This window comes from Syngnathus acus, chromosome 15, assembly GCF_901709675.1.
Source record: "Syngnathus acus chromosome 15, fSynAcu1.2, whole genome shotgun sequence".
NCBI classification, from domain to species: Eukaryota; Metazoa; Chordata; class Actinopteri; order Syngnathiformes; family Syngnathidae; genus Syngnathus; species Syngnathus acus.
The window spans coordinates 12,276,778-12,301,104 of NC_051100.1; the positions used below are offsets into that span (position 1 = coordinate 12,276,778).

General features: G+C 47.8%; 3 protein-coding genes across 4 annotated transcripts; all 3 read right to left on the reverse strand.

Annotated features, from left to right (window-relative positions):
* Window positions 1-442: 442 nt before the first annotated feature.
* Window positions 443-9,326, reverse strand: LOC119134905 (melanopsin-A-like). 2 transcript variants are annotated; one of them, XM_037272139.1, is made up of 12 exons: window positions 9,124-9,326; window positions 8,778-8,960; window positions 6,521-6,663; window positions 6,253-6,386; window positions 5,920-6,123; window positions 5,439-5,610; window positions 3,413-3,592; window positions 3,189-3,296; window positions 1,931-2,123; window positions 1,413-1,577; window positions 1,261-1,320; window positions 443-1,073 (listed from the first exon to the last, which is right to left on the reverse strand). In XM_037272139.1, exons 2-12 carry the CDS (start codon window positions 8,913-8,915, stop codon window positions 909-911), a joined length of 1,662 nt encoding a protein of 553 aa, XP_037128034.1. In that variant the 5' UTR covers window positions 8,916-8,960; window positions 9,124-9,326; the 3' UTR covers window positions 443-908. The 2 variants fall into 2 exon arrangements, with proteins under 2 accessions (XP_037128034.1, XP_037128033.1); XM_037272138.1 differs by having other exon boundaries at window positions 443-1,076.
* A 5,759-nt stretch (window positions 9,327-15,085) lies between these two features.
* On the reverse strand, window positions 15,086-16,582 carry LOC119134943 (macrophage mannose receptor 1-like). Its single transcript, XM_037272214.1, has 7 exons — window positions 16,466-16,582; window positions 16,222-16,392; window positions 15,638-15,757; window positions 15,458-15,568; window positions 15,351-15,386; window positions 15,158-15,292; window positions 15,086-15,121 (listed from the first exon to the last, which is right to left on the reverse strand). The coding sequence occupies exons 2-7, from the start codon at window positions 16,328-16,330 to the stop codon at window positions 15,111-15,113; spliced, it is 522 nt and encodes a 173-aa protein (XP_037128109.1). The 5' UTR covers window positions 16,331-16,392; window positions 16,466-16,582; the 3' UTR covers window positions 15,086-15,110.
* A 539-nt stretch (window positions 16,583-17,121) lies between these two features.
* LOC119134645 (C-type mannose receptor 2-like) lies at window positions 17,122-19,930 on the reverse strand. Its single transcript, XM_037271479.1, has 7 exons — window positions 19,840-19,930; window positions 18,675-18,874; window positions 18,500-18,603; window positions 17,556-17,677; window positions 17,432-17,491; window positions 17,197-17,352; window positions 17,122-17,144 (listed from the first exon to the last, which is right to left on the reverse strand). Exons 1-7 carry the CDS (start codon window positions 19,928-19,930, stop codon window positions 17,122-17,124), a joined length of 756 nt encoding a protein of 251 aa, XP_037127374.1.
* Between the last annotated feature and the right edge of the window lie 4,397 nt (window positions 19,931-24,327).

Consider the following 24,327-nt stretch of genomic DNA (forward strand, 5'->3'; position numbering starts at 1 on the left):
AGCAGCGAAGGCTTTGCAGGCCCTGACGGCCCACAACTCTCATTAAGCAACTGCCCTGTCAAAATATTAGAAACACAACTGAATGATAAACATACCATTGACTGAATGTTTGTAAAATAAATAAATAAAAAGTGTGCCTCACAGTTCCTGTATGTAGTTGCATCCCAGCATGTCGACTTGATTGAAAATTGAGTGTGTGTCAATGCGTCAATGTCTTTTGGTGCCCTGACAGTGAATGGCGAGGCTTACAATATATTGACCCTAACATTTGTGACCGGTCCATTGTTCATTTTAACCCATTGAAGGGTCTTACATCCTCATTGTGTTCATGTGTTAAGACATCGTAATAGCTGGACTGGGAAGTTGTTTTTTTAATTAAAAATAGAAACAATGACACAAGCATACAGATACAATAAGTCCTTGAAAGAACACAGCAACAACATGATTTTACACAGTGTATTACTTTTACATTTTAGGTTTAGAAAGTTATGAAAAATAAAATAAAATACTTGACTTGTGACAACACGAGCAAGCAAATGAAAACATCTTATTGCTTGTTTGCTCTGACAGAGGCCCATCAACAGTTCCAAGCCAGGCTCACAACTCACGTTTGTTATCAAGGAAACATTCAAACAGAAGAAATGACACAAATATATTGAGTAAAATAACAACACAATCAAGTCACGTTACCCTCACGCTCACAATGTCATCAAAACACAAAATCACATTAAACGTCCTGTTGATAACTATTGAAAACATTTTGTTAAATGTAAATACTTGAAGTTTTATTTCTGGAAAATGTAATTGTGATTGGAATATTTTGACGAAACTGACAGAAGTAATACTTCTCGTTGTGGCTTTGTGTGTGTTTCGAAGGTGGATGGAAAGCAGGCGGTTTAGGACGTGGCTCACCCATAGCCCACCCCGGTGCTGCTGTAGGTGGCCTTGGCGCGGGCAGAGCGTGACCCGCTGCGTCCAATGGGAAGGAAGGGGCTGGACTCGGAGGTAATGACGATGCTCGGGATGCGACTTAGCACACTTCTGCTCACGTGAATGTCGGCCACGTCGGTGCTCTGCTGTTGCGCAAAATTTGTAAAATAATGTGAAATTCAATTTACCCGCAGTCCATCGTTAGCACCCCTGTTTTGAAGCAGAATTTTAAATGGTGGATAGTCATTCCCGAGTGAGCGTATGTTCAAATGAAATAAATGATCCTAGAAAGTGGACGACTGTTGCCTTTGTTGTGCTTTTGATACTCACGTTTGGAATGCCGCTGCGTTCGCTGACGCCAGTCGTGGAAATGTCCATGTCAAACGATGCCTGAGCAAAAACAAACAAACATATACACAAGGATCAAGGTCAAAAGTATGCCCCAAAAAAACTAACAATGACATCATCAACAAGCGGCTGACCCTCTCAAAGATTCCCGAATCGTGATTTTTCATTTTCCCCTTGAAGCTGGACGATGGTTTGAATTCGGAGAATTCTGCCGTGTCCCCGCTGATGTCGCAGGACACCTGGCGGCTGGCGGGGCGAGAGCTCAGACTGGACTGGTCCGCCTCCGTGTCTGTTAAGCCCTGTCCGGGAAACGGAAAAACGTGCACCATTTTTGGGTGATTAAAGTGGAAGAATGGATGAAGGTCAGATGAAAAAAAGCAAACTTGAAATGCTTAGGGTGCAGTTGTAAAAGGTATTGGTGAATTTAGTAAGCTCAGTGTAGGGCCACTGCTTCCCCGCAAAGAGAAGAGCCAGGACCAGATGAGGTGGCTCAGGCATCTGCTCGGGAAGCCTCCTGGGATGCCTGAAGTGTTGCAGACAGCTTGCCACCACACTTGGGGATGACTGCGGGCACACTGGAGACATTCCGATGTCTCCCCGCTGACTCTGCAATGCTTCGGGACAAATAAAGGGCGTGATGCGGTGGGCTCACCGATTCGCTGTCGGAGGCAGAGGAGAGGCGGCTCTTGCTGTGTGCTCGTCGGAAGTGTGCGCTGATGTCAGAGCTCTGGCTAGTGACAGTGGAGCGCCGTGTGGAGACAAAACTGCTGCTGGCCGAACGAAGATCCAGGGGCCGCACACACAGAAGTGTGCCGAGATACGGGATATACTTGGCCAACGCCACCCTGAACAACAATGCCGCACAAACGCGTGAATGCTCTGCCCTCGTTATGCGTCTGTATCTGATGCGACTCACACAGTACGCACTTGATGAATTCTCCTCACTTTGTTCAAGACTGCCAAGTATAGTTTTAGCTTGACTGTAACTTTCGTTTTCTACATTTATATTGACTTTAGTTGAGATTGGCACGGTGGTCAACTGGTTCGCACATCTGCATCACAGTTCAGAGGTGCAGAGTTCCATTCTGGCTTCCCGTGAGGAGTTTCTATGTCCCCCCGTGCCTGTGCTCTGGTTTCCTCTCACACCCCAAAACTTCCGTGGTAGGCTGGCCGATTGAGTGCTCCAAATTGCCCGACTGCATGTGCCCTGCGATTGGCTGGCGACCGTTTCAGGGTGTTCCCCCGTGCAGAAAATGGATGGATGGATTTGCAGTTATGGTCCACTTGAGAGTGGGTTTAGTGCAACATGAGTTTCACATGCCACCATAGTGCCACAATTCAATCAGCAAAGTGACTGGATGGATGGATGGATGGATGGATGGATGGATGGATGGATGGATGGATGGATGGATGGATGGATGGATGGATGGATGGATGGATGGATGGATGGATGGATGGATGGATGGATGGATGGACGGGTGGACGGACGGATTTGCAGGTATGGTCCACTTGAGAGTGGGTTTCATGTCACCTGAGCTTCAGATGCCACCATAGTGCCACAATTTAATCAGCAAAGTGATGATGACAATGCTTTAAGCCCTTTTTATCCCGCGATGATGTGACTTGCATTTTGCGTGTGTGTGTGGGGGGGGGGGGGGGGGTGTTCCTATCCAGCCCAGTTAACATTTAGGTCAACTGAGCGGTTGGACTTCACGGGCGGAACACCTGAAAGTCTTGACGTGATGTTGGGCGACACGTAGGCAGACAGAGTGGTAAGGCGCTGGTCTCTCCAATCAAATATTCACACAAGAACTACCTCGTCGCTACTTTGCGCACTTCGACTCTCGGGGTGTGGTCAGGAATCTAACCGATGAATGTAGGAGTTTATGCCTGATTCTTTAGTCTTCTACCTGTACTTGGGGTGCGTGATGGCGTAGATGATGGGGTTGTGGATGGCCGAGGCCTTGGCGATGACGGCAGGCACAGAGTTCATGTAGGGCGTCAGCATGTCGGCGTACCTTCACAAAAGAACAAGGATTGCACGCAGGCCGGCCACCGCTTCGCGCTTCCCCTCTCCGTTTGTATTCTCAATACATGAGCACGGCAGGCTCGGGTGCCAATGCCTTGGTTTTACCCGGCGAAGGCGGTGAGCGCCACGGTGGAGTACGGCGACCAGGAGACCACGTAGAGCAAAATAACGATCAGTGCGATCTTGGCCATCTTCCACTCGTTCTGCAGCCGCTGGAAGGACTTGGCTGAGTCACGAGAGGCCACGTGGGTGTGCACCCCGCTGCCGCTCACTTTGCCCACCGCCCTAAAACACACGCACACGGTTGACCAAAACATTTCTTCATTCACCCCAAAAAAGAGTTTTAAATGGAATGAAAGTGAATCACTTGTGATAAATATGGAATTGAATCCAATTGTTGAACAGCAACTCTATGACAAAATTTGGAGCACCGCTTTGTTGTGCGTAGTAGAGGGAATACATGAGATAAAAAGAGATGGTATTGATAAATCGTTGTGGATAAAATAAGAGTTCAAAAGGACTGAAAATTCATTTTAATTAAAATTTTATTTGGAGGCACATTTTAAGAACAAATATTGTTGAATGTATTTATATTGGAGGTATCTTTTTGAAATAAATACAATATTAAAAATTATATTAATTTGGGATTTAAAAAAGTGCACATTTGGCCAACTTCTTTGTAATGTGGAAGGAAACCCAGAGAAAACCCACGCAGGCACGGGCAGAACACGAAAACTCCACACAGGATGGGTGGAGCCGGAATCAAACCCCGCATTTCTGAGGTGTGAGGCCGACGTCCTAACCAGTGCTCCGCCATATGTTGTTCTATTTGTTTTTAATCAACAACTGTGGAAAAAGGCCAAACCTGCCAGCCTAAGGATTTTTAGCATTTATAGTGTCATGTAGTGCAGGGGTCCCCAAGCCCCGGTCCGCGGACCGGTACCGGTCTGTGCGTCAATTGGTATCGGGCCACGAAGCCGCACAGGAAAATAAATAAATAAACACATACATATATATATATATATATATATATACCGTAATTTTCGGACTATAAGTCGCGGTTTTTTTCATAGTTTGGGTGGGGGGGCGACTTATACTCAGGAGCGACTTATATACATATATATGTTTTTTTTTCACTTTTTTGGGCATTTTATGGCTGGTGCGACTTATACTCCGGTGCGACTTATAGTCCGAAAATTACGGTATACATATATATATATATGTATGTGTATATATATATACATATATATATATTTTTTTATCGACGATCAATTCATTCTGGTCAAGACGCTCGTCCCAGTCACGTGACATGTTTTCCCAGTCGAGCCCGCAAAGCTAGCAAAAATTAGTAAGAATTTATTTTGAAAAATATAAAGAATTTGACAATTCTCTCCCAATTAAATCAAGACAAGTCTTCAAACGTCGTCTTCATGACTGGCTACAAGAAACCAGGAATGCCTCACTGATGAGGCTTCACCAACGGTCAGGTGCACCTTATAGGAGGGGTGACAAGTGCACGAAAACACGCACACACATGCGCACGCTAGCCCAGTCGAACCCGCGAGGCAAGCAAAAATGAGCACGAAACAGAGAAGTTTGGAAAGCTTCTTCGGAAAGGGAAAAAAGCCCAATCAGGAGATGGAAGAAGAAGAGGCTACGACTTCTAAGAAAAGGAAAGCTGCATTTAAAAGAACATTTCTGGAGTCCAACTTAAAATATGGATTTATCGCCACAGGTGACTGACGCGCCAAGCCCACTCTGCATAATATGTGGCGACAGGCTAGCTAACGAGGCAATGAAGCCTTCAAAACTGCTTCGGCACATGGAGACAAAGCATCCTGGATTAAAAGACAAACCTTAACCACTTCGGGTGTCATTGTCTCCGATTACGCCTAGATGGGACCGGCTCATTTCTGAGAAACAAGCTCAGTGCTCCCACAAATTCAATGTAATGGTGAGTTTTATTTTTATGTCGTTTATACTTGTTTTTATGCCAGTCGTATCATTTTATTTCATCGTATTTATATATTTATTATAAATGTATTACTTGTTTAAATGTATTATTGATTTATACAAAGGCCGGTCCGCAAAAAGGTTGGTGACCACTGATGTAGTGTGTCGGCGCACTAACTTGTTGGTGTTGCGGACTGCTCTGAAGATGAAGACGTAACAGTAGACGATGACGAGGAGCGGCAGGAAGAAGACAAAGACAAACAGCAGCATGGTGTACGCTCGCACCGACGGCGTGAAGGTCATGTAGTCCCACGTGCACGACGTCAGGAGCCCCTCAGGCACGTATGCGCCTGCCGCAGGTGCACACACAGACGCACACGCACACGCATGGGTTAAGCAACTCTCAAACATTGAAAGATGATTGATCACTTTTTGATAGTTTCCCAGTCTGGTCATTGTCTGATCACTTTTTTGAGTCCATTTTTCCCACTGCTGTGCTTTGGTCCATTTTGTACTGTTACCTTCATTTTTCTGCATATTTTCTTTAGTTTTATCCCTTGCAACATGGTTGTCCATTTTATAAATGGAGGATCTGCAAAGTTGCGCTGGCTCAAACTAGGCAACGTTTGCTGTGTGGGTGCGTGTGCGCGCGTGCTCACTCCATCCGAAGAAGGGTGGCAGGCTCCACCCCAGCGAGTACACCCATGCAGCCGCCAGGATTGCGAGGGCCCGTTCGCGCGACAACATGCCGATGGAGGTCAGGGGTCGCGTGATGACAAAGTAGCGGTCCACGGCGATCACCGTCAGCGTGATCATGGAGCAGATCCCAAACAGCGCGCCGCAGAACGCATACAGCTCACACGCTACGGCACACACCAAGACTGAGCTCATGTTACCAAGTTTAAAGAGGCAAGCCAAATACTTTCATTTTCTGCCATGTTTCTGTGTACAGCACTTGTTTGTGGCTTGTGACCAGTCCAGGACACGCATACCTTTCTCGCCAAAGATCCACCTCTTGTGCATACTGCTGGCGAAAAAGACGGGCGCCTGCGTGACGCACATCAGCAGGTCGGTGACGGCCAAGTTGATGATGAACATGTTGGCTGGCGTGCGCAGGCTGCGGCTCCTGAACGCACACGCAGAATGGGTCAGAATGGGTATGTGTCACGTGGCGGATCGCAACCACTAGGAGCTGCTGCTACATTAAAAGTATAGCTGACATCATTGCATCCTCGTGACCATATTTGGTTGTACGCTCACCTGCTGAAAGCATAGATGACCAGGAAGTTGCCGAGCAATCCGGTGATGCCGATGGCGAGGATGACGGAGCCGATGGTGTAGTGGGCGTGGTCGGGCACGTCCACCGTGGGGAATGGGTGGGGGGACCGATGCGGCATCACCGCCTGGAGGACGAGGGCGAGAATAGACCTATATTGGAAAGGTTTGACTGAGCAGTGCGTGATTTGGTGGGCAGTCCACCATGAGAAAGCCCACAAAAAAGCCTCAAGAACCCATGCTGAAAATTCAAAGAGTCTTGGATATTTTGCTTGCAATCAAACTTGGCCACTTTCATGGGTCCCTCAAAGACCAGCAAGATTTTGTCTAATTGTTATCAAATTGCAAAAGATTCTTGTTTCTATTATTTGCTTTGGGCAGAGCATGGCAGCTAAATTGGATGACTCTTGCTAGTGCCCGCAAAGGTTTGAAAGATTTAGGCCACAAAGTCAGTTGTACACAATCGGTTGCCACATCTAGAACAACGAAACAAAAGACTCAGAAAGCCATGTCACCGTCTGCCGGTTGTGTTTGGAGCACTCCCATTTTGCCATTGAGCCGCTGTTGGATGTCATGTAATCACATTAGCATTTGGCACGGCGAGAAGCCTATGCGTTAGCCCGTTTGGCTAAGCAGCTGCCAGCAGAATTAATTCATCCTGAGAGAACTGAATGACGAATCTCTCCACCGAGTCGTGCCATTAATTAAACCGCCTGTCTCTTGTGTCCATTTCAGCGGCGTTGAACAAAAATGGAGGTCGGAGAGGGGAGAAGTGCCTTCTCAATTCCATGTCTTCCTGCGGGAATATCTAACCGCTCTAAGAAGAAAAAACAAACGCGGCACTCAGCTCCAGTGTCCGTTTCCCCACATTCCCATGCGGGAACGTTAAAAGATGAAGTAGATAGGAACTTTTCTCAAAACAAAGCTGATAGCGTGAGTGCCGCTCATTGCATGCAAATTCCCTCTTGGACTGATTGCGTATGGGTACTTGTTTTTTTTTTTTTAACCTTTGTTAAACCAGGAAAATCCACCTTTTGGTAGGAGGTCGTGGCCAACAGGTATGCGGCGTAGTTTCACGATGAACCACACTCCACACATTGAACATAAAGTTACACATTGTTGAGCATTCTTCTGACAAATGAGTGCCCATTTTTTAAGTGCCTGAAAACTCCAGAAGAATTGTTTTTAGGAACAGTGCGAAAGGTGCTAATAATTTTAGTTTTGCTAATGCTAATTCAAAGTCAGTTTTTTCTACATGCGTTTCAATCAATGATGCAAAGTGCAAACTGGGTCATGCTGCAGTTTGATTTTGTAACAATCCCAGCATGCCTGACTTCCATTATCTCCAAGTGCTCAATCCAAAAGTCCTGAAGACATCATCTGTCTTGATTGACATTGACATCACAAGCTATCACTGCAATTTACAATCTTTTGATTCAAACCTTACGAGCAATTCTCTGGGACTTTCGTTGCCATTTTCCAGTGGGATCAAATCGTTCATCCAAAGTATGAAGCTGTGACCCTGCATGTGATCCAAGTCTTTCAAGAACGTCCCAGTGTTTCCCAGTCCCATTTTTAGCAGGCACGAATCCTTCATACCAATTTGACAGCTGCGACCAGGTCATCATTTGGTCCAAGCCTTAAAAGAGCTTCAGGTCTTCCAGTACCACCAGTCATCGAGCGCTGGGAACTTGTTTTAATATTTGTCTCCATATGATTGTGTGTTCCAGTCAGAGTAACTCGAGAGTAAACTGCTGAGTGTTGACGCTGAGGGACAGTTGTGCATGCAGCATGCAGCATGCACAGTGAAGTAGGTCAGAGAAGTTTCCCTTCCTGTGATCGATAATGTATGTGCTGCAGACCTCGCCCTCGTGCACCGATTGTGTCGATATTTTGGCACTTGTCCCAAATATCAAGCCCTGAAACATGTCAATTCAATCCCAAAACACATATTGGTTAGACCCATGCTGCCTTCAAGACGTTATTAGACGAACATTTTTTAAGCGTTCACGCGCACGTTCTCCCACCATGTCAGTTTCATTAACCATGTGTAAAGTTTGTGCCATTAAATTATTTCAGTTATTTTTATTATTTTTTACAGCCGATATAATGACCGACGTCCCATTAATAACTTCCATTTAATTCATTTGTCCTTGTCCGCTCAGGTGCGACGTCAGAAATCCGGCGAGCGTTAAATGACGCTCATTCTCGGTGGAATTTGTAAGCGCAAAGTTAGACTCACCGTCGGCGAGGCTTCGGAGGCGGTCTTTAGCTCGGAGGGCCGGTACGCGTTCACAGGCGAACCGAAGCCGGAGCTGGTGGTCCACTTGGAGGTGCTGTTGCGGGAGATAATGGTGTGGTGGTGGTGCGTAGCGCTCATGGTCTTCCTCTCCTCTCTACCTCCTCTGACTTCTGCAGGCGCCTCCTGCAGTCAACACGTGCAACAGTCAGGTGGCAGCACTTAAGCATTCGTGTGCATTTCCCCAAGAAGTTGCATGTGGAGATTTTTGTAAATATTTTATTTCGTGGTCATATCACTAAGACCAGCTTTTAAGATTTCATGCACGTTTGGTTGAAGTCGACATTACCCGAGGAAGCCAAAGGTGATGACGAGAATCCAAAATGTTCACGTTCCAAATGGTGGAAGTACAAAGTTTTTAGTCTCCAGTTCGCTGACAAAAACAAGACAAGTCTTCAAACGTCGTCTTCATGACTGGCTACAAGAAACCAGGAATGCCTCACTGATGAGGCCTCACCAACGGTCAGGTGCACCTTATATGAGGGGTGACAAGCGCACGAAAACACGCACACACATGCGCACGCTAGCGGAGGTGGGGGTGAGGGTGGAGCGTTGAGAGGGGTGGGGGCTATTTATGCGGGTCGCTGTGTCAATGACGCAGAGGACATTAGGTGGTGACAAAAAGCGAGCTGGAATCAAACCAAAACAAAGCGAGCGTGACTCTGTAATAGTAATTAAAAAAGAACATGTAAGGTTAAAAAATGACCATGTATAGCAAGACTTTTTTTTTATTAAAAAAAGAAACTGTATAAAGTAAGGCTTTTTTAATAAAGAAAAAAAAAAACGTATAGGGGGTTGGCTCGGATAGTTATGCTCTTTTCGCCCCCGGGTGTCGGTCAGAACACAGAAGGGAAGACGTGGTTCAGTTTTGAGTGCTTTACGTTAAAGTCCCAATGATCGTCACACACACATCTGGGTGTGGTGAAATTTGTCCTCTGCATTTAAGCCATCCCCGTGTGATTTTGATCCATCCCCTCGGGGAGAGGGGAGCAGTGAGCAGCAGCGGTGCCGCGCTCGGGAGTCATTTGGTGAGCTAACCCCCCAATTCCAACCCTTAATGCTGAGTGCCAAGCAGGGAGGAAATGGGTCCCATTTTTATAGTCTTTGGTATGACCCGGCCGGGGTTTGAACCCAGAACCTTCCAGTCTCAGGGGGGGGACACTCTACCACTAGGCCGCAGAGCTAGTATACTGGTTTACTGAATTATTGGCAAAAAATAATAATAAATAACCATAAATGAAATACACTCGGCTCCACACCAAACATAAGTCATCGATCGAGACAACAAAATACATTTGCTGGCGACCGTTAGTCGCCGTGCCGCTGCGTAACGGCCATTCGTACGATGCGAGGCAAACTCAAAGGAGCGCGCCGGAGCTGTCAATCAAACGGCGCGCACACGAAGCAAACCGCAATCGGACAACACGATCACATCAACATACTCAGTCGATACCAGCAACCTTTAATTTACCGCTGCGCACAAGTGAAAATGGGTATAATGTCCAGACCCCGAATATAAGACGACCCCCACTTTTTCAGTCTTATTTCAATGCAAAAAAACTCGTCTTATACGGCCAATACGGTAATTTATATATATGTTATATGAGCCTGTGGAATAATTTGAACTGCAAATGATGTCCGACGTCCAGAGGCGTAGCCAGGAATTTTTCCAGTAGGGGCGCACGCCCACAGGAAAAAAAATCGAACATCACCCACGCCGTTCGCTGATCGCTAAAACAACATCCGGGTCCGGGAGGCAAACGGTGAATGGATAACATCGCGCACATAGAATAGCGCAAGCACATTCGCGCAAGACCGAAAGAAAAAAACGGCAAGAAAATTAAGATTTTTTTTTTTTTTTTCCAACCGGGGCGCAGGGAGTCCTAACCGGGGCGCCGCCCCGGCTCGCCCCGGCTTGGCTACGCCTCTGCCGACGTCAGCGGCGCCGCGTTGTTTACTTAAAGGACAATCGATGAATTTAATGATTTGCAGTGACACAGATGGTTTGAAAATGTGGTGAATTCTCTTCGATGTTCTGCTGGTCTCCAAGATCAAACAGTGGATAGGTGGCTGGCTCAGGGAAGGAAAACTTCAGTGACACACGGCTGATTGGGGAAAGATTTTATTCAACCGATGTCAGAATTGAAGAGTCTCTCTCTAGCCAAAAAAAGAAGTCCCCCTGTTTTCTCCCACCTTGGATCTTATACCCCGGTCCCCCCCCTACTCGGGTGCACGCACACGAGGGCTGCTGAATGTCCTCTGACCCCCCAGCCTGCCTTGTTGATTCTAACCAACTGGCCGATTCCTGTATCCTGGTGCCAGGAAGTCTGCCTTCCTGGCCCAGGCCCCATAAAATCCCATGCGCGCGTGACCTAGTCACCTCTAAGCTTAGAAATGAAATATACATTGCATGAGACCTAAATAAAAATACACAATAATACTGTTTATATTATAGTTATTTGATATATAATTTATATATCGTTATATGGGCCTCCCTGTTGTTCCCCTCATCCTCTCCTCTCCCACCCTTTCCCTTCAATAAACCCTGGGGTTTATTTTTTACCATGTATAGATGCAGACTTGTCACCTTGGCTCTCGCAGCGTTTTGCCATAGAAAGATGCTAAGATTTGTCTTTGCAAATTTATTGAACATGTTGACAAGCACAACTTTGGAGTACATGATTGGAAACACTGAAAGTTACATCATGTTCAAAAGGGTTAGGAACAGGTTAAGCAGTGACAAACGTTATGCTTAGTTGAAAATCCTCAAACCAAACCTCGACGGCGTTACTTCAAGACAAGACACTGTACAACTGAGTGCAACATAACAGCAACAGAAGAGCAAAACTTATCAACACTGATCTGACACGAAATAATGATGCTTTGTTTTCTTGGATTTTCCAGACTTTTTGAGTTAGTTTTTTTCTACATTTCAATGGACACGAGGCAAACTTCAAAACACGACACTGTACAATTGAGTGCAACATCACCACCAACAAAAGAGCAAGTCATCAACACAGATCTGACACAAAATAAATGGCGCTTTGTTTTCTTGGATTTTCCAGACATTAACAAAAGAGCAAAAGTCATCAACACTGATCTGACACAAAATAAGTGGCGCTTTGTTTTCTTGGACTTTCCAGACTTTTTGAGGGCTTTTTCTACATTTCAATGGACACGAGGCAAACTTCAAAACACGACACTGTACAATTGAGTGCTGAACTGACAGGGTGCACAAAAGAAATATGGCGCTATGTTGTCTTGGCAGATCTTTTCAAATTTTCTTGAAAGGCTTTTTTGACATCTCACTGGACACACTCTGTATTTAACCTGAGCAACTTTTTTTTTCTTTGCTTTCTCCTGACCCTCAGTAACCCTCAGTAACTGCTTTTGAGGTGGCAAACTTTGATGGATCTCTTACCAATGTTAACTTCTTCGACACTGCGCTACACTGCTTGGTCTTGTACTCTGCGCAGCGCCTCCCCTGCCAGGTTGATGGACTTGAGCGACACGTCCCCGTGCAGTTTCAGCAGCGTGACGCGTGGCAGGTCGTGCTCGTGGTGGTAGGCGTAGTATAGCCGGTGGTCCGCGGCGAGCACGTAGAAGCCACGCTCGTCGCACTGGATGACGATCTGAAGGACAGCAGCAATTAGGTGGCTCGCAGCATGGCGCTGGCGAGTGTGCGCGCGCATGTAACCTCAAAATTGACTCCAGGTTGCAGGGGGGCCTCGAGCAGCTGGTTCTGTTGCTTGACACCCTGGTCGCTGGCCAGTTTGGAGGTCAGCGAGATGGTTTTGGTCAAGACGTCCAGCTCAACCTGGAGGGCCATTTTGCCATCGCCGAAGAGGAGGTTGGCTTGGAAGCTGCAAGCAAAGCACAAATGTTGTCGCCACCATTCTCGGGGGCCTGCCTCGTGGATGTTCCCGCTCGTCTCTCGTGAAGGCTTTGGCCTTCTCTGGGTGTGCCTCGTACCCCTTTGTCTTCTCGTTGCCTTGCCCGCTGATGGTGATGGTGCTCCCCACCTGGAGCCCTTCCATCATTTCCACCTGTAGGTCCTTGCACTGCACGCACACGCAATCGTAGTGCCATCAGCGCACATGCGTGAAAAGATAAGGACCGGCTAAAAAAAAAAAAGCGTTTGCGTGGCACTCACACTGCCAGCTGACATGAAGAACAAGAGTTTGGAATCGGTCCGTTCCACCTGCTGCTTGGCTTCCACCTGCGGCTCGGCTTGACTGGCAAGCGGGTAATGCGCTTTGGGGATTTTGCAAACGAAGCGATTGAGCTGCGCGCAGGACATTCGCTTCCATCGTCCCGTCTGAAAAGACAAAGGGGGGCCTGTGGTTTACTGGGCCGCGCAGGCGTGCGCGCAAATACTCATCGCTCCTGCGCGCACCTGGTAGGCCACCGCCACGCATTTCTCGTCCTCGTTGAGCCGGTTGTCGGGCTCCCCGGCGCCCCAGAAGGTCAAAGTCACAGGCTTGTGGTCCGACCACACAAACATGCCGGGAACGGCCAGGTCGTTGAGTCCGGTCCACGTGTCGCCGGCGTCTGCAGAGGACAGGCGGGACGTCAGATCTCTGGAAGCGGCGTCAGAGAGCATGGCTCGGTCTGCGCACCAAAGTACAAGGCCGTTCTCAGCCACTCCTGCTCCACCTGGGAGCCGATGGACACAAGTTGGGTGCCAACACTCCCGCAGGCGTGTTGAGCGTCAGCCCAGGTCTTTTTGTCGTCAAAAGCTTTGTAGCAAGAGCCCGCAAACTGGTCCCAGTCAGGTCCCGGGCATCTCGTCTCTGCCCATGAGATGAAGTGCGGTGTCATCCTAAATTGACGCGACAGCGCTCCGTAAACTCACCTCCGTCGGCAAAGGTGAAAGCCAAAGCCCCCATTTGGTCGGATCTGCGGAGATTCGAGCGGTCGTTAGCTGGCTTCCGTCATCGGATCGAGCGGTGAAAACGGGCCACTCACTGTTTGGAGAAGATTTCGTTTTGGATGGAGTCGGTGAAGACATTCTGCGGCGGCGCTCTCAGCAAGGTGCACTCTCCTCCCGTCTTGTCACGAATGACGCCGGCGTGAACGGCGGCGGCGCAGATGTGAGAGTCCTGCGCTCACGGAAAGCAGGCGTCAGAGTCGTCGGAGACGAGAAGGGACGTGGCGCCACCGTACCGCTTTGTACACCGACGTGCCGTAGACTTGGTGTTCCAACTTGGCGCAACCCGGCGGACACAAGACCCTGCGGACGACTGTTGTGAGATTTAAGGCGAAACCTCCGACACGCCGCGGCCACTCACGTTTTGGGATGGCCGTCGAAGCCGACGTCTGCGAGCCACTGGTCGCAGCTGATCATATCTGCGGAGGCAAGAGCGAGTCAGAGTCTGTTTTTGACGGAGGGCCGGCACAACGGCGCGCTCGCTCACTGCCAAGCTCGCATCCCAAGACGTCAAAGCGGATGCCGACGCTCCATCGGTGGTCCAGCGGGTAGATGCGCATGTACTGGGCCATCACGGGCACGGTCAGCATCTGAGTCCCGTCGGGAGCAAACTGGGAAGAAAGAGAGCAGCCACCGCATTTGCATTTGTGGATGACAAAGGTGCAAATCCGGACGGCTCAGCGGCTGCTCACTCACTTGCTGGGGGTGCTTGGTGTAGGCCCGTCCGTCCACACTGTGGCGCATCTCAAGTTTGGACCAGTACCCGTGGGAGGCCGATGGACACGGCTGGATGGCGAGGGCCGTCACCTGTTTGGTCTCACCGAAGTTCACCTCGATCCAGCTTATGACAGCTGAGGAAGGGCCGCGATTGATTAGTCAGCGTACGAGTGCTGGCGACCGCCGAGTTTTCTACATACAATTTGCTGACGGTTTCCAGCAGCTTTCCCCGTTCAGGCGCGCTTTGTCCGCGGTGAAGCCCCTCGCAAAGGAGGAGGCTTTCAGCTTCAAGTTTGTCAGGCTGCCTTGCGTGTTGCCCAGACTTTGAAAACACTCTTTGGACAGCCAAAACAGTTAATTTTGTGCCCGACTGACTTACCTCATGCGTGGACGCTCGCAGCACCGTCTTGCGTGGTTTGTTGACACAACAATTCATATGGCAAAGAGAGAAAAGGCCTACCGTCTGCTTCGCAGGTGTAGATCATCTGGAGGTATTTGGAGATGTTGGGGCAGCGGTCCTCCTTCATGGGCTTGATGAGGCACTGGCGATAGTTGTCGCATTCTTTCTTGTAGTGAAGGAAGGCGCCTTCCAGCGAACATTTGCCTGCGAGCGAGCAGCCAGTTGCACGTCAGCCTGGCGCTGCTGCACAAAACCAAAGGACGGATGGCCTCCTACCGTCTGATCCCATTTGGGTTGGGCAGACGTCACCGCTCCTCCGTCCGTAGAAGGCCGACTGGATGCGGATGACTTTGCCCTCGGGACAGGTGGCGCGGCCGTCCGCGTTCTTGCATACCTCGAGCTTGACGAAGCCTGCGAGGGCAGGGTCGCTCATTTCTGGCCGCTATCTTTGCAAGTGGCAATTTCTTACCAGCGTGAGGCAGCGGAGCTGGTTGCGCTGTCGCCGCTGCAAGACCAAAGCCAAAAGGTCAGCATGCCTTGAGATGGAGCGGGCTGTCCCGTCCCGTCCCGTCCTACCTCTTCTCTTGCAGATGTAGCCTCTCTTGTTCTCGCACATGTCAAATTTCCAGTAGCCGTTGTCAGTGAGGAAGGAAAGACAGTCTCCTTTAGATTTGCTGTCATGGTGACCTGCAAGGTGGCAACAGAGACTGAGCCCACCACGCCAAGCGCTCAATACGAGCGAGGCTCGAGACAAACCTGCGCTCGAGTGGACGTAGCTGAACGGGGAGCCGTCGGCCCAGCTGCTGCCGTCCTCGGCGAGGGAGGCTTTGGCGTCCAGCCACAGGGAGGGAGATGTCAGTAGAGCCTTGCTGTGACCTTTGGATCAAAGTTTGAACATGGAGCGAGAGTGGACAACATCGTACAGAAGCGCGCGCACGTTAGAAGGCAACTCGATGCCGCCGTTGACTCTGGGGCGCTGCGATGAGGCCCGCCAACATTGGCCAGGCCGTGTGGGCCCGTCGCGTGGGGGACACCTGCTCGGGACTGGAGAAAAATGCCACTCTGGTCCGTTTTGGGTGACGGTGAGCATCTGAACATGGCTAAAAGCTCCAAAAGGGTTAACCAGGAAATATTGAACCATTGGTGGATTTGGATTTTGGCTCAGGCGACGCCAGACACATGAACAAGCGTAAAGCGAAGACACAATAGAGGGGAGACCACATTAAGAGATACAATAGGCAGACACAAAGTGAGAAAGACACACACACACACACACACACACACACACACACACACACACACACACACACACACACACACACACACAGCCGCCGGCCTACCGTGTACAAAAGCCTGCTCATGGGAGTCGGTGATGGCGAGCAGGTCAGCTCCGTAGAGCTTGCAGTCGTCGCGCGCCTCTTTCCAGGTTTTGCGGCCGCTTCCTCGCATCAGGTAGCAGAAGTCGTTGGCGGGGTTGTCCAGCCACTCCCAGCCGCATTTGTCACTCCAGCCTGCAAGCCACAAGTCGGGAGAATTGCCACACGAGACGACATGCGGCTCCTTAACGTCGAGACGCCCACCCACCTGGGAGCTGCTGAGGTCGAATGCGCCGGGCTACAAGGGTGCGAGAAGGAGCGCAAATGAGCACAAACTAAATGTGCCTGGTGGTGACGGTGCGTGACCTCCACACCTTTTTGACAGGTGAATACCAGTAGGGAATTGCATTGCTGGGTGTAGACCAGTCCAGTCTGTGACACTCTCCCACAATCATCTGAGTATGGATATCCCGGGTGCCACAGAGCTGGGTCCTGTGGACATTGGTGACATGCGCTTAGGTTAGGCACTGCTACCTTCGCTCGTCAACATTTTTTCACAAGCTCGCAACATGGCTACTGTCTTGAACTTTTAAAATAAGCAGTTTCCTGGCCTGTCAAATGAAGACCTTTCCTCAGAATTGCATTTTTTATTTACTCTTTTTTGTCAATTCCAACATCTTTCTTCTGTCCTCATCATATTACATCTGGCTTATTCGTTCATTTTTTTTTAATCAGACACATTGATGTTTTTGTCTTGAAATCTGCACTTTTGAATTCTTGTCAATGAAAACTTGCTTTTTTCTTCAACTGCCGTGATGGGCTACTTACCATAGCTGTTTTGTCACGCCACTCAAACATCTTGATGTTCTTCTTCAGTCCCACATGAAAGGTGTCTTCCATGTGAGCTTGCAGAAGAAGAACAAGTTAGTGCCACAAGCGCAGCCAAACTTGACAGAAGTTGCGTTGCGGTCATCGCCATTTTTTTTTTTTTGTGCTCACCGATCAACCAATCGCCGTCTTCCCGTGAGTGGACACTTGCCAGGTGACCTCCCCATAGGACGCAGTCATCCTCGGCCCCCTGCCAAGTTTTCTTAGTGTTCTCAAAGCGATAGCAGAAATGGCCGCGGAGGAAGTCGCCAGGGTCACAGGCAGAAGCTGAAGGCCCAAAGTCAGATTGAGGGGAATCTTGTGGTGGGGCGGTGAAGGTGCAGAAAAAAGCATCTGTGTCACTCACTTTGCACCGGAGTGAGCGCCAAACCGGCGGTCTTGTTGCACGGTTGTCCCTCCTGGCAGCCTGTGGGAAGACAAAGTGACGGCGCTCCTCTCCTCAACACGAGGACGGACGACGTGCGGCTTACCGTCGGGGGAGCGTTTGCACATGTACGCCAGGGAGGACTCGCACGAGACCTTTCTCCACTTGCCAGGGTGGTAATCCTTATGAGCGTTTGGGAGGACGTACGCGCAGGACTCCAAATTGGTGCTGTCGTGTCGTGTACAGCCACCGACAAACAAAGCAAAGAACAAAGCCGTCAGCGTGGGCCTTTTCTTGTGCCGTGCGTTGTGCAGGACAGTCGCGCATTTTTATTACGTTTCACACGTCCCGCAAATTGAGGCGTTGTCCCGCATTGATATTGACAGTCAATTAAATTTGGCATTTATCAAATAGGGGGCAGGGCGTGCAATTCAAACAGGGACGCGGCGATGTGCGCCCACAATGCAAATCAGGTTAGCTTCAGAACGCTAGGATGAGACAGAGACCTGGAGGACAGCACAACTACAACGGCCAAGAAGCGGAGATGCGGCTACAATGCAGACTGCGAAACTATCTAACCCTGGGTGAAACCAGTGAAAGGCGAGTCTGGTAAAGTTGTCTGAAGTGTGCTCGAGTCATTTTTACATCACTGACAGAGAGGTGAGTGAATATGACGTGAGACGACACGGCAGCTTGAGAGGCACCGTAAAATAGTATGAAAGCATCATGCTGACTGTTTTCTCACATGAGAACACTTGGGAGAGTTCCATTTAAATAAGATATTTAAGTTTTTGTTTGCAGGTTATTATGTCCTACTGAATCAACCAAATGGCAAAGCATAGTAATGTTTTATGCCAAGGGGCAGAATAGAAACGTTGATATTTTCAAAAGTTCTTTGAGACTACCTTGATGCATTGGTATCGCACATTGTCCCACACAAACGTAGCCTTTGTCCCCCATCTGGTGAATTGGGATCTGGTCACCCTAGGCGCTCCACGATGCGAGTGTTACCTTGCGGCTTCTAGGCACTCCACGATGTGACTTTGTTACCTTGCGACTTTAACGGTTGCCCAGTTGCTGTGGTTCAGCAGCGTGTTGTCGGACCATTTCAGCTCCTTGCCTGACACTTGAGGACACAACTTGTGGTTGCATTCCTGCGGAGACCAATCCCGGTTGTCATCCTAGCACGCGTTCAGCGTCAACAGCCGCTCACGCTTAAACTCACCAGGTTGGAGAGTCCTATCCAGAACGAGCGGGCCCCCATTTTGCCCTTCACAAAGTCTTCCTCGGCTGAGGAGTTGAAGGAGACCAGGTCACCGCCCTCCAGGACGCAGTGGAAACGAGCCCCCAGCCAACCGTTGGGGTCCACCATCTTCTTGTAGCAGCTGGAGCTGAACGCCTCCCATCCGGGACCGCACGAAATGCCTGAGGACACGTTTGGCTGTTAGTCTGACACATCAGTGCAAGACGACGGCGCCCTCGCGTGGTCGCTCGGTAGTAACGCCTTACAAACGCAATACCTGGCAGTCACGCATTCCGTTGAGGGTGGCGCCAACTTGCTGGGGGTATTTTTGTTACAATTCTACACGCCAGTGACGTGCGGTGAGGGTTGGGGTTGGTGAGGCACTGACAGAGTCAGATTTACAAACGTACTGTATGACGCTAAGGCACTGACTCCCAAGTCAGATTTACATGCATATATGGTTGTTATCCCATTCTTGATTAAATGTAATAACATTTTAAACACACCACTGTACATTTAAACACACCACTGCAGTATTCTTACCTTTACTTGTAAATGAAGTCCATTCTCCTGTCCTTCTGGACGAAGATCTCGATGACAGGGAAAGCAATAAAGTCGATTTTTGGCAGCACAACCACAAAGCCAGTCTTTTTTAGAGTACCAATCCTTTTGAAACGAACGTGTTGTAGTCCGTCCCGGGAGGCCCGTAGTTTGAATTAATCCTCGCAAATCTGGCGTTGGTCTTCCCTTACTTATGGTTTCTTGCTTTGACTGAAAGTCAAGTTTTGAAAAATTTCTTATTTTCGAGATTATATCCACCATTGTCAGGGAAAACAAAGCCAAATAGCAACGCGTTAGCACCGAATGTTGTTGGTTGTTTTTCTTCTTAATTTACTCTCGCATTTACTCGTGTCGTGAACTATTAGCCGGAGGCTCACTATCGCCCCATCTTCGCGGCAAAAGTACTGGCTGCCTCAAGGCTCGTATTTTCACCCGCTGACTGCAAGCAAGCACTCGCCGTTTGCACGCGGTGTACGGTTTGTACGGTGCGCGATGCTGGCTGCGTTGGGCGACTCTCCGAACACAACCACCCTCGGACGCCCGCTTTCAAATTTTACTTTTTTTTCTTCATTAGCTAATTCTTTACCTTCACAAAACGTCGTCCTGGCGCCCAACGTCAGTGCGAATGCCACAAGTGCGGCGATGCTCATGATGTCCAGTCGAGCAGCCTGCGCCATGCAAGCTGAAGTTGAAACAGAAGATAAATAGAAGCTGACGTTGAAGCAAAAGTGGTTTACGCAGAAGATGAAGCAGAAGCTGGAGTTGAAGCAAAAGCAGCTGAAGCCAAATTTGAAACAGGAGCTGAAGTACAGAAGCAGAGCAGAAGATGAAGCTGAAGCTAAAGCAGTTGAAGCTAAAGTTGAAGCAGGAGCTGAAGTACAGAAGCCGAAGCAGAGATCCGAAGCAGCGCCGGAATTCGGATCTCTGCAGCTGAGCCTGTGGAGAGGAAATGCGGGACAGGGGCACCTCAGCACGGGCCGGCTTATAAGGCCGAGGAGGACAAGCCCACGCGTACAGGAACGCACCAGAGAGCAAAGGTGACGCTTGCATGTGCGCAACAGTTGCCGTCGCCCTTTCATACACACCGGGGCAAGCTGCGTTGCGGGGCGTTATGACGTTATTTGAAAGGCTCGCCAGAGGAGGGCTTCTCCTCCCTCGTCAGCTCGGCTTTGAGTCAAGGCGGCGTGCAGCAGGGGCTTATGACGGCATTTGAAAGCAGACGGCGAGCGAGCAAGCAATCTAAACACGTCGACGCAGCACACCTCACACTGAAAGCAAGGGTGCTGCTTCTGAGCAAACTTCCAGAGTCGGTCCAATGTTTTACCCGGCAGTTTTCGCACATGGATTTGATTTCACCCTAATTAAAGCTTTTTCGTAAATTGTCATTGATATCGACACATGTGCCTGAAAAAATTGATTTGGCTGGATAGACGGATTTTATTTTTCTTGAGTCAACCCTTGCCTTGTCAGGCGTAGACATCTATTAGACGTCTGGTCTATGATCATATTTTGAAATTTTAAACTGTCAATCAGCTGTAAGTTGTATAAATAATGTACAGAAGTTGTTTGGCTTTGTTTTTAACGACCATTGAGCCGTACATGTGAAGTGTGGTTATTTCTGTAAACTGATATAGACGTCTATAATAGGTCTATCTATAGTCCTAGAATAGACAGCTATATTAGGTCTGTGTCGACCTTATTTGGACCTCTATATTAGGTTAATAGAATAACGACGAATTTAAATCCATCAAATATGAGATATTAAACCCTAAACCAGCTGTAGGTTGTATGAATAATGTACAGAGGTTGCATTGCTTTGTTTTAAACAACCATTGATCCGTGTGAAGTGTGGTTATTTCTAAATTAGGTCTATGTATGTGTAGACCTAAAATAGATGCCTATATTAAGTCTATGTGTGGACCATTTTTAGATGTCTATTTTAGGTCTATACATAGACGTCTGTTTTAGGTCTATAGAATAACCTAAAATAGACGACAAGATTAATTCCATCAAATATGAAATATTAAACCCCAAACCATTCTGTAAGTTGTATAAATAATGTAGAGAAGTTGTATTGCTCTGTTTTTAACAATCATTGAACCGTGTGAAGTGTGGTTATTTCGGTAACCTGATATTAGGGCTATGGAATAACCTAAAATAGACAACAAAATTAAATCCTTCAAATATGAATTATTACCGTTTTTTCCATGTATAATGCGCCCCCATGTATAATACGCACCCTAAAAATGGCATGTTGATGCTGGAAAAAAGCCTGTACCCATGTATAATACGCACCCAAATTTTGACTCCTACTTAAGTCTGTAAACGTAAAATTATTTCAGAAAAAAGATCATCTTTGGGAACAACCGGATGTTATTCTGCCGGTCAGTATCACTGCGCATGCGCTAGCAAACTCGATAGCGAAGAAATGTTTCGGATTTGTGTAGGGTACATTGTGACAGCAAACGAGCAGGTGATCGCGCAAGCGTCTGATACGAGAGCATTTTGTTCGTATGGAGCGTGTTTGAAGTGAACAGCAGAGAAGAAAGCGCATCTGTAATGGCGGCCTCCGTATCATATCCGGATAAAAAGAAAAAAAATTTTTTTTTTGTACCCATGTATAATGCGCACCCCAGATTTTAGGACAATAAATTAGTTAAATTTTGCGCATTATACATGGAAAAAAACGGTAAACCCAAAACTGTTGGATTTTGTCCACAATTTAGGGAGCGCGCTATCTGCGCCTCAGGGCAAAAGCCATTGCCAATCACCTGTTATCCAATTTACTCACTGCGTGCTCGTTTGATTTCTTCAGATTTAGGAAAATGCTAAGACACTGAAGCAGAAATTAGACTTACACAGGTTGGTTGAGTTCAATCACAATTCTTGTTAAGAAAGCTCTGTTTTCAGGAAAGTACAATACAGCACTGGGCCTTCCGTGCGACCATGCTCAAGAGCAGAAAGTCTCCATTCCGAAAAGGCAACGTTCAAGGTTCTTTGGTCAGCTTATATTCAGTTGCACATGCCGGTGTGGGCCGAGTTTGATGCGTGATGAGTCAGGGGGTGTGGCAAGTTCGCAGGAGATTTTGATTCCATGGGAGTGGGTGCTGGTTCAGTGAGAGCTGGTTCCGTTGGGGTGGGTGCTGATTATGGGCAATTCGGTGTGTGTGGAAGCTGTTGTCTTCCATCCCGTCTTTCGGCCTTGGCGATCATCTTTGGCCGGGTTCTTGGCTGTCTCCCTCTGGCACCTGCTGGTTTTATCTCCAAGTGACCTTCCTGTAAACATTCTGCTCCATTTTTGCACATACACTGTCGCACCTCATCCATTCGTCATTCTTTCAATTTTGTCATTTTGTACGGAATTATGTGAGCTCTTGGCTGTGACATCATCAATTTATTAATGTTCCCTGACTATGCAAGGTTTGTACTCACCACTTACCATCTTTTCATTAGTTTGTTCTTTTGATACTCCATGTACTTGCTTACGTCATCATATTCTTAGTTTAATCATGCTTCCAACCATATCTTTTCTTTGTTAGGCAAAATATTTCCCTCTGTCCAGAACGTTCAGTAGTAATCTAAAACTGGCGTCTAGCATTAGTCAAAACATAAGATACAATCAAGTACTGAACGTTTTTAGACGACTTTGGCAATGTCCATGATTTAGAGAATCATCAGGCATGCATTAAACAGTTCCTTAAGGGTCATTAAGCTATTCAGGCAATATATAAAAAAACATTTGTTATTTCAAAGTGCTCAGAAATATATATCAGATCATAAAGTTATAAAAACCTTTGTCATTACCACCTATCAAAAATGTCTAGTTATGTCTTCTTTATTGATTTGGTGTGTAGGTATAATTACTATATGCTTAAAATATTTCTTTTATTGCTTTAATATGTGAATATACTTGTCTGCTTATGTACTTTATTCAATGAGGTTTGAGCATATCTGTTTTTGTAGCTAGGCAGGACTTTTTGTATTTCGACCCCATTCCTTCAAAACCATTCTGTAAGTTGTATAAAGAATGTACAGAGGTTGTGATGCTTTGTTTTAAACAACCATTGATCCGTATGAAGTGTGGTTATTTCTATAACCTCATATTAGGGTTATGTAATTGTACTAAGTTCATTTTGTCTTCACTTATAGATTAGTTGACTGGTTCTTTTATCACAGACAAATTATTGAGGTTGTTTGATTTACCTGACGTGTACTTCCGCCTGACTCACCTGCCAAATCTGACAGGTGAGCCATGCCTTCATACAACAGCTGATAAAGACGCAACTCACCTACACCAGTGACACTGATGAAGAGTGGAATTATAATGTGGACAAAATTGAATTGAGGACTTTGTTTTTCTTGTAAATCAAGCAAAAAATCACTGAAAAGTCAGTAACTTTGACAGTATAGCAATTACACCAAACGCAACCCTGCAGGTTCCACTTGTAAACTATCAAGAGTGAAGGGGGGTTCAACAGCATCCAAAATTTTGACTAACCAATTCGAGGCTTAATCATTCTGTCATTCAGTCTTGCATCCTGTTTGTCATTTATTTCCTTGAACATCATGTCAAATGTCTCCAGATCAGTCATGGGCAACCGTCCACTCTCCGCGTCACATTATATATGAGAGTTGAGGCTCCTCAGCCCAGGGATTGCCAGAAGGGTCTCCACAAATGACCTTCAGAAACTCTGAGAATAAACAGAAATAGAAATAAAATACCCCTCCGTGAGTCGTCACCTTATTGTGGTGGAGGGGTTTGCGTGCCCCTATGATCCTAGGAGCCATGTTGTCTGGGGCTTCATGCCCCTGGTAGGGTCACCCATGGCAAAAGGGTCCTAGGTGAGAGGCCAGACAAAGCACGGCTCACCCAAGCCCCTTATGACGAAAAACATAAATGGACTTCGTTTTGGCTCGCCCGGACGCGGGTTACCGGGGCCCCCCTCTGGAGCCAGGCCTGGAGGTGGGGCTCGAAGGCGAGCACCTGGTGGCCGGGCCTTCGCCCATGGGGCCCGGCCGGGCACAGCCCGAAAAGAAAACGTGGGTCCCCCTTCCCATGGGCTCACCACCTGTA